Source organism: Triticum aestivum, chromosome 6D, assembly GCF_018294505.1.
Source record: "Triticum aestivum cultivar Chinese Spring chromosome 6D, IWGSC CS RefSeq v2.1, whole genome shotgun sequence".
Taxonomy (NCBI): Eukaryota; Viridiplantae; Streptophyta; class Magnoliopsida; order Poales; family Poaceae; genus Triticum; species Triticum aestivum.
Window position 1 is genome coordinate 221,356,087 of NC_057811.1, and position 9,951 is coordinate 221,366,037.

The 9,951-nt window shown below is 51.3% G+C and overlaps 1 protein-coding gene across 1 annotated transcript; it reads left to right on the plus strand.

The window, feature by feature from the left end:
• The first annotated feature begins 1,876 nt into the window (after positions 1–1,876).
• On the plus strand, positions 1,877–3,336 carry LOC123141440 (uncharacterized). The gene is made up of 2 exons (XM_044560582.1): positions 1,877–2,522; positions 2,594–3,336. Exons 1-2 carry the CDS (start codon positions 2,253–2,255, stop codon positions 2,681–2,683), a joined length of 360 nt encoding a protein of 119 aa, XP_044416517.1. The 5' UTR covers positions 1,877–2,252; the 3' UTR covers positions 2,684–3,336.
• The last annotated feature ends 6,615 nt before the right edge of the window (positions 3,337–9,951 follow it).

A 9,951-nucleotide genomic window follows, 5' to 3' on the forward strand; every position in this document is an offset into this window, starting at 1 on the left:
CTTCATCTTGAAGCTATAGTGATTGGTCCATCCATTGTGGATGACGCCGCGGTCGAATTCCCAAGGTCTTCCTAGGAGAAGGTGGCATACGGACATGGGAACCACACACACTCCAATGTATCTTCGTATGCACCAAACTTGAAGGACACTTGAACGGTGGTTGGAAGTTAGTGATTTTCTTGACGAGGTGGTTGAGTCCATTCAAGTATTGTGCCACAGTTTGTTCCTCATCTTCCGTGACTTTGGATCATATCATTGCAATCTCCATCTCTTTGTAGTATTCTTGAACGGACTTGGTTCCTTGCTTTAGGAGTTGCAACTTCTTGAAGAGAACGCGGCTATAATGTGTAGGCACAAAACATGCTCTCATGACCTCCTTCATTTGATTCCATGTTGTGATGGGTGGGTCACCTTTTTCTTGGCGCCGCTCGATGACTACTCCCACCAAATGAGAACGTAGTCTTGGAACTTAAGTGAGGCGATGCCAATCTCCTTTTCCTCTTCATAGGTGTGAAGACGAAATATCTTGTCGACCTTCAATGCCCATGAGAGGTAGTCTTCGGGATTGTTGTTTCCGAAGAACTTAGGCATGTTGAACTTGAGCTTTCCTTAGTGTTTCTCTTCATTGTGTTGGAGGCGATGGAGATGTCGCATGTGTCGTGGAGGATGGTCTTCAACCGCTTGCTCCTTGTGCTCCGCTTGATTGGCTTGACGTTGAGGGCGTGGGATACATGCACGGTTCCTCGTCTACTCTAAAATATGGCGCACCCCACCACTACCCCCTCCCACCTCATCGACGATCTCCAATTTTGTCCACTAATTTGTGGATCCTCTCCGATCATCCTCTCCGGTGTCCTCTCTGGATCATACTAATACCCATATCCAATGGGTTCTCATGGTGGATCTATCCTTGGCTTGGACTTCTCCATGGGTTTAGCGTTTGCAGATGGGATATTCAGATCTATGGGCCTCAAAGTGCATCCAATGTTGGACATGGGATCTTTCACTCTGGTGGTCTCTTTCAGGCGGCATACCTTCCGTTTAATAGAAGATTATGTAACAACGGCTCTTGAATTAGCAATTGGGGGTTCTGCCATTGATCTTGGTGTCTCTCACACCAAAGACAAGGTTTTCTCTTTCAATGTTTCTTGCAAGAAATTTGGTTTTCATGTGCTTGATCTTCATTCGTTTGCTTGCACACATTTTAAGTGTTACTTTAATCTCTAGGGTAATGGGGGTCCAAACTAGATTCGGGAGCTTAAGATATGGAGGAAAGAATGTGATGCTGAATGGATTTTGGTTAGCCCTAACAAACATCATTCGACCATGGAGCTAATGGCTATGCATATCCCTCCTACTAGGTCCTCTCTCAAATCGGCCTCTTCGGCCAAAAAGAAACTCTCATTTGCTACATTTGAGAATTATGCTGCGTGCAGAGGCCATAGTGTGACGACCCGAGACCGACGCTCCAGACGCCTTCCAATTATTTCGTTGTTGTCGTGTGATTTATTTGCTTGTTGCATTCATCATCGCATCATCCGCATTGCATCTGCATGTTTTCATAAAACTCGTAGTCGTTTGTAGTTGCCGCTTCTCGCTTCGTCTCCATTGACCTTTGTCAGGCCCCTTTGTCTTGTCGACCTCTCTCAGACCCCATCTCGTGCGCGTCCGAATGTTGTCTCAAACCCGAACCGCACGGTCATGATCGATGGGTCCGGATCATCTCCAGACACCCCTAAAATATCTTCGATTTCTTATTTGGTTTCGCTATCCTATTTTTTCTGACCGTCGGATATAAATCGATGAGACCCTAAACCTTCTCCTCTATCTATAAATAGCCCTTTGACCCTAAATTTTACTAGCAATGTCCCATCACTCCCGTCGCCGCCGGCAGCCAACTACCCACTCCTCTTCCACCTCGGGATCCCTCCCGATCCTTCTCCACCCAACCAGCGCCTCTCCTGGTCTCCTCCTCGTTTTCCCCTCCTCTGCTCGTTCGTCCCCGAGCATCTCGCTCCACTAGCAGGCCAGCGCCTCCACCGTCGCCGGCAACCGCGTCACCATGACCCCCGCGGCCTCAAGCCCCTCGTGCCGAGCAACCCTCCTGGTCGCCTCCCTCCTCCCGTGCTTCGATACAGGGTGGATCGGAACCAGTGCCCGAGCCCTCCTCTACCTCTCCTCGAGCTCGGCCGCCTCAACGTCGTTTTCCCCTTCGCCTCACATCTCTCTCTCTCTTTCTAAATCGCAGCAACATGAGCCTCGCCATGAACGCCCGTCGCCGGACGTCTCCGCAGCCGTTCCTCGCCAAATCCCACGTCGCCTTGAACGGAGGCCACCTCGTGCCGCCGGTCGCCTCCCCATGCCAAATCCGGAGCGCCCAGTCCTCTGTCTCCACGTTGGCTCCGTCGCCTCGTCAAGTTCCTGGAGCTGCTGCTGCTCCCTGCATCGCCCCGCGCTCGCTGCCGCCTTCAGCCACCCGAGGTCCTCCTCCTCGCCGCCGCTGCTCCGGCGAGCACCACCAGGTCGCGGCGCCCCTGCCCTCCATCTCTCCCTTCTGCTCCCTCTCACATCTCTCTCTCTTTCTCTGAACCAGGACGCCGCCGCCATGGCCTCAGCTCTCCGCCCGCCTCCGCCCACGTCCTCGACTGGATCCACCGGCCGCGCCAAGTCCCGCAGCCGCTGACGTCGCCGCGTCTTCTTCCCCTGCGCTGCTCGAGAGAGAGAGCCGCACCCAAGCCCCGTGCTGCACCTCTGCTTCGTTCGAGCAGAGGATGACGCCTCCTTGTCCGCTTCGCCTTGGCCTGCCTCCTCGTTGCGGGCCTCTACACCGAACGGCCCAAGGCCACTAGGTAAGCAGACCCAGATCCAGCGCTCACTAGTCAGGCCCAGTTCCAGCAGATTCGGCCCGACTAATGTTTTTTCCCTCTGGGTGATTTTAGCTATTTATCCAGAGAACGCCTGTTTTGCAGAAGAGCCCTCATGCCTCATACATTTAATATCTCACAAACCGTGCATCATATGTAAATAATTTAAATATGTAAAATGCTTCGAATTTCATCTAGTTTCATAATATTCAACGTTCATCCGTGATTAAAATGTTTAAAATGTTGTTTGCATTTAATTTGCATTAATAATATGTTAACATGGTTTATTTCATATCTAATTAACCGTAGCTCCGAATTAAATAAACTTTATATGTAAATGGGGTAAAAAAATGCATAGATTAACATGGTGCACGTTATTTTCCTGTTTAACAACTCTAAAATATGGCTTAGGGCAGAACAGTAGCAAATTCGGAATATGCATATGGGGATTTTTCGGAATTGTTGTTTGTGTTTCGGCCTCATTTAAACTTGCCTAAATGTGCAGTTTACTTATGCTTCACCCCTTGCCATGTTTAATAACATTTAATATTGTTGGGTACATAACCGAGAGAGAACTAAATAAGTCATGTGGTGTTTCGTCAATATGCATCTCTTTGCATATTGAACTCCACTTAATTTGTAGTATTGTTTGTTGCACTTTGCTATGTCATGACAAACCGGACATGCATCATACTTGATTGCGCATCATGCAATGATTATGTTTGGTTGTTTACTATGTTGGTTGCTTCTTTCCGGTTGTACTCCGTTGTTTGCCTTGTTACCGCTTTGCTCAGCCCCTCTTATAGCGTTGCTAGTTGCAGGTTATTTCATGTTGGGACATGGATGTCATGGATATCATGGGGTATCACAATATCTTTTATTTAATTATAATGCATCTATATACTTGGTAAAGGATGGAAGGCTCGGCCTTTTGCTTGGTGTTTTGTTCCACTCTTGCCGCCCTAGTTTCCGTCATACCGGTGTTATGTTCCTTGATTTTGCGTCCCTAACACGATGAGGGTTTATGGGCAGTTTGCTTTGAATAAAACTCTTACAGCAAGGACCAACATTGGTTTTACCATTTGCCTAATAACAACTAAAACTTGCATAGGGACCGGCTAGCACCCGAGGATTCTTAATTAACCCCCGGGCCAGTGCTCCTCGTGAGTGCTGGTCCAAACTAGAGCACCCTGCGGCGCCCCCTGGGCAACTTGGGTCCCAGCGACCGTAAGCTTTGCTCATCCGTCGTGGCCTGAGACGAGATATGATCGGCTACTATCAGGGTGTCAGCACATCGGGAGGTCTTGCTGGACTTGTTTTACCATTGTCGAATTGTCTTGTGCATCGGGAGTCCGAGTCTGATCGGAGGGTCCTGCGATGGAGGATTGTCTCCGTGGATCGTGAGCTTGTCATGGGCTAAGTTGGGACACCCCTACAGGGTTTAAACTTTCGAGAGCCGTGCCCGCGGTTATGTTGCATATGGGAATTTGTTAATATCCGGTTGTAGTGAACTTGAAGTAAACTCAACTAAAATACACCAACCGCGTGTGTAACCGTGACTGTCTCTTTTCGAGGAAGTTCGAGAAGAGAACACGGTTGTGTTATGCTTGAACGTAAGTAGTTCAGGACCACCTCTTGATCATTACTAGTCTGCGACCGTTGCGTAGTTTTTCATCTTCTTTTTGTACTCGTAAGTTAGCCACCATACAATGCTTAGTGCTGCTGCAACCTCACCACTTATCCATTCAATACCCATTAAGCTTTGCTAGTCTTGATACCCATGGTAATGGGATTGCTGACTCCTCGTGGCTCGCAGATTACTACAACAACAGTTGCAGGTACAAGTAATGCGATGATCTGACGCGAGTGCGATGCTTTCTTGTTTGGAGTTCTTATGCTTCTTCTTCGATCAAGGGATAGGTTTCGGGTCGGAGAACCTGGGATTAGCAGGGTGGATGTTGTTCTTCTTTTTCGTTTGATTTCATTTGTAGTCGGATCCTGCTCTTCTGTATGATGGTTGCCATGTATTGATGTATTGTTGTATGAATGTTGTAACTTGTGGCGAGTGTAAGCCTTTATGTTGTATTCTCATCTATTCAGTACATGGTATGTTGTAATAATATCCACCTTGCTATGCGCTCGAAATGCGGTTGTGCCCCAATCATGAATTCATCACGTGATTAGGATAGAATCGCATCTTGGGCGCTACAAGTTGGTATGAGAGCCCTACCAACCTTAGGACCCCCTTGATTGATCAAACCGCTGTCGTTGTTGAGTCTAGAAGAAAACTATTTTGAGTCTAGTTATATCAGAGAGTAGGAATTCTTTTTACTCCTCATCCACTTCGTCGCTCTGGTGAGGACTCGTGATGTAGGTATTTTTTCACTCTTCTATCCTTTTTTCACTCGAATTTTTTTAGGATCACGCGGGTATTGTTGGATCGTTGCGATATCATTGTGACGGGGATTCTGTCTTGGTGCCTCCTGACATTTAGGGGTTTTGGCAGTGTCCCGGGGAGTTGAGCTCCAAGGTGTTTTTGTCACAGTGCTTATCATTTCAGTTCCGGAATACCAGAGGTCGCCGACATCGAAAACGCTTCTATACTCTTTGTGGTGAGAGTAGTTTGACGACACCCAGTACTGGGGAGAGCGATCAGATGTATTGCCACAACTAGTATATCGGATGTTTTCGAAGGTCTGAGGTACACGATTTCTGAGGTTTTCTTGGTTATGTGTTGACGGATGGATACAGTTGGAGTGTAGGATTTGTTAGTTGTGTGAGATATTTGTGCCTCCCTATATCCCCAACACCAAATTGCATAACCAGAAAGTTTCGGGAGTTCATAGGTGGGAATTCAAGTAGTTACGTAGGTTTATCCTTCCAACAAATGCATGATGGGTTATGTATTTGTTTCCGGCTACTTTTGCAAGCCAAATCCTTTGGTTTGTTTTGAGTTGTGGTATTTGAGTTGCTTCAATGTCACGTGTTGAATCCATACCTTTCCTAAGCGGTGTTCTCATATTTCTATGTGAATACTAATCCTTCTTGATCATCGAGGTTGTCATGTTAATTCTTTTCCAACCGGCGTGCTTCTCTTCAAGTGGATCCGATCATTTCAACATTCGCGAGATCAATTCTAAGTTTTCTCAACGGTGTTTGTTTCATTCGTCCCAAGTTTTCTTTGTTTTTCCCGCCCTCCCACCCTTTTCTTCAAGGATTCAGATTTCATAATCATGTATCCTTTTATTCTGAGAAGTCTCTTCAGTCTTTTCTTTCAATGTTCTTATCCGATGATTCTCAAGAAGATGCTCAGGAAGCTTCATGTTTATCATTCTTCATTCTCCTATTCTTTTCCGGTGGATTCAGTTCAAGTTGTAGGTGTTGATCTTATCCCCTTCCTCGTTTCAAGTGCTTTCTTATGCCGGTGTATCTCTTAATCATTCACCTCTCGCTTTCCATTTGTTCCAGAGTGCTGAAGATATCTCAGAAAATTTGTTTCCATTCTCAATCCGTTCAAGGTATTTTGAGGTTGTTATCTCATACAAGCCATTCAAATCAACCGGTGCATTATCGCTTCCTAAGCAATCTTTTCCAACGGTGTTTCTTTTGAGTGGGCCCTAACCCACATGTGTTTTCCCAGGATCTTACCTGACTCTTCTAATTTTTACCGGAGTTTTCAAATTAGTTTCAAAGTTTGGCGTAAGAATGAATTATCATTAGTCATATATCTTTCTTCAAGATCTTTCAAATTCTTTTCTTCGTTGGTTCAACCTTTCTATTCTTCATTCCGGAGTGCCTCAACAATTCATGGTGGTGTTTGTCGGATTTCGGGTTCCGGCAAAACCCTTGAGGTTCGAACACTGGGGTGCGCACGAAGATTTCCCCCTACCTAATCACGCCCTCAGCCTCACCGCGATCTCAAAGCCTAGCTCGACGAACCCGCAACACAAGAGACACGAGATTTATACTGGTCCGGGCCACCGTTGTGGTGTAATACCCTACTCCAGTGTGGTGTGGTGGATTGCCTCTTGGGCTGAGGATGAACAGTACAAAGGGAAGAACAGCCTCCTGAGGTGAGGTGTTCTTGTGCTTGGTGGGTGTGAGGATGGAGTGGATCCAGTCCAAGATGAGTTGAGTTGAGGCTCCCTTGCCTCCTACTGTGGTGGCTAGTCCTATTTATAGAGGCCTGGTCCTCTTCCCAAATATTGAGCGGGAAGGGATGCCACAACGGCCAAATTTGAAGGGGGGCAGCTAGTACAAGCTATCCTGACTAAAGGTGGTCTTCACCTGCCAAAGGCTCTGGTGGTGACACCGTCTTGGGCTCCACGGTGACCTCCGTCCTGCTGGTCTTGGTCTCGTTGCACCGATATGGAAACCTTTGGCTGATGCCTCGGTACTCCTCGTCTGCGCTTGCCTCCTTAGCACCAAAGAGGAAATGAGGACACTGTGCGCGCTGGCGCCCTCCTGGTCTTGGTCGTCATGGCTTACGTCATTGGAACCTCGCGAGGTTCGCCTTGCCTTGATCTCTCCGCCCCTCGCGAGCCAGCCTGGTGAGGCCGCTCCCGAGGAGGTCTTGTGTCATCCGCCTCGCGATGCTTGGCCCCTCGCGAGGGTCTTGAGTATTTGTTGGTGAAGACGGGCCGTACTGGGCCGCGAGTGGAGCCACACCATGGGCCGCAGGCAGGCAAGTCTGGGGACCCCCGTTCCCAGAACGCCGACAGTAGCCCCCGGGCCCTAGGCGCGCTCGGACTTGGCTTCGAGGCGAAGCCAATGGGCAAGTGCGGAGCGCCGCGGGCCCCAACATCCTGCGGCCTTGGTCGACGCGTGGCGATTGATTGGACATGGGCGTCTTCGCTTCCCCATGCTGCCTCGGCAACTGCCCGACTTGATGAGTCCCTGCTGCATGCAAAAGGGTTATCATTACCTGCGATCGTGGAGGTCGACAGTTGGCCTCCTCCTGCTATAAATGAGGAGGGGGGTAGAGCCCCCGTCGCCCATCTCTTCCTGCTCCGCTCACTTCTTCTCCCTCGCTCCATTGCTAGCAGTGACGCCATGGCGCCAATCCGAAGATTCTCGGCCGCGGAGAAGGGAAAAACTCCCCGCGACGAGCCCGGTCCACTTCCGCCGAAGAAGAGGCCGGTCCACCATCGTGACGTAGTCGTGAGGCAGGAGGTGACAAGGCCTTGGTACGAGCGGCCACCTGCCGGGTATCCGCTGCCTTTATACGCCCAAGCCGAGGGCTCAGGAGGAAGAGGCGGCGAGCGGCGCCGCCCATGCCGCGGCCGTGGTCGCCGCGCCACGGTGGCGCACGCCGTCGCCCAAGGGGCCCACGCCATGGACTCCTCGCGTGAACTCGTGCTGTGGGCGACGATGCCTCCGCGCACCTGGATCCGCTTCCCCCAGTTCTTCTCTGTCGAGATGCCGTCGAGGGGGGCCCTCGAGCTATGGCTGCAACACGTCGACTGCGACGCCCCGGCGACCGGAGCGGAAGTGGAAGCCGTCTCCCCGGGCAAGATCTTCATGACCCGCGGCTGGGGCGAGGTTGCTCGGGTTTGCCGCGCAGAAGGCGCCCTTGCGATCCACTTCGAGTACGACGGCGCCTCCACCATGTTCTTCAAGGTCTTCAACGCGGAAGGCCGCCGCTTGGAGTGCTGCCCCGGAGAGGGCCGCCTGAACGGTGCCGCGGTAGAAGCTGGGCCTGCCGCCCACCTCGCCAGCGACTCATCCAATAGCAGTGGCGATGCTTGGGAGTCCAGCGACTCTCCCGAGCCCTACGAGACTCCGGAGACGAGCGACGACAGCCACGTGCCCCCGAGCTCTCGCCGCGCCCGGAGCAAGGCCGCAGCGTCCTGCCGTTGCTGATCTGGATGGAGTTGGCGCCGGCCTCCCATGGCCCACTGTTGATGATGGCGTCGGCTGCGCTGGCGTGTGTAGATAGGGCTCCTTGAATTTCCTTTCTTTTGTTCCCTGCGAGGAATCGAAACGAACCCCGTGGGGGCGTGTAATGAACCTGTAATGTCTTTTGTTGACATTATCCTTATTATGAAATTGTGCGAGCATGCGTGTCCTGCTTCGGCTCAGTCTCCCCTTTCTATCCTCGCGACGGCTTGGTGCTCTACGCTGACAGGTCCCGGTCCCCAGGCAGGCTGCAGCCATTGCTGGTATGCCAGGTCGCGATGCCGTGGTCAAGGCCAGGAGGTGAGCGGCCCGAGGTCCAGTAAGAGCTCCTGAGACGTGATGCTCAGGATGTCCCCTTTAGCATGCAAGTGGCCACCGAGAGGTAAGAAAGGGAGGCGACATTGCCGTGGCAGGGCTGCAGCGAGTGAGAATCCCGTGTCGTAGCGATTGATTGGTCCGAGCGCGAAACTTATCTTGGCAGTCTGGAGTCGTTTCCTAGCGTTGCGCCAGACCCGTGCGTTGGCGGCTGTGGCGCAGCTAGGTTAGGCCCGTGCGTGCTTCCCCTTCTTCCCCACGCTCTCCTTGGTGCTCTACGTCCTCAGGTCCCGGCCCTCGAGCGAGCTCAGCCGCCGCTGGTATGCCAGGTCGTGATGCCGTGGTCAAGGCGAGGGGGTGAGGGCTGGAGAGCCAGTAGGAGCTCCTGAGTCGCGATGCTCAGGAGCCCCCCTTTTAACGCGCAAGCGAATCGCATGGGAGAAGAGGGAGCCCGCGGTACCGCCCGTTATTGTCCTCGGGAGGTTCCTGCAAGTCAGCGCGAGAAGGGGCACAAATTGCCATTATAATTATCGGCCGGCCACTGGTTACTCCGTAAGAGAATGAAGGCACTGAGGGCCTGGTGAGGTGACGCGCGCGGGGCGTGCCGCGGTTCAGAGCTCGACCGCTCAGATTTGTCGACGTTGCAGGGACGGACCCAAGCACAAGCGCCGTGCCAGCGTGAACAGCTCCCATGGTAGGTGACAGTCAAGCATGTGATAACCATAGATAGATTATGCATGGGAAGCAAATTGGCTCAGGTAAATGCAAGAACCATACACACCACTAGGTCAGGCCCGAGCGGCTTCAGGGTGATGCAGCCCGAGGGGCGCCCCCAGCAAGGTAAGCTAAAGACATAAAAAAAGGGATACACGCC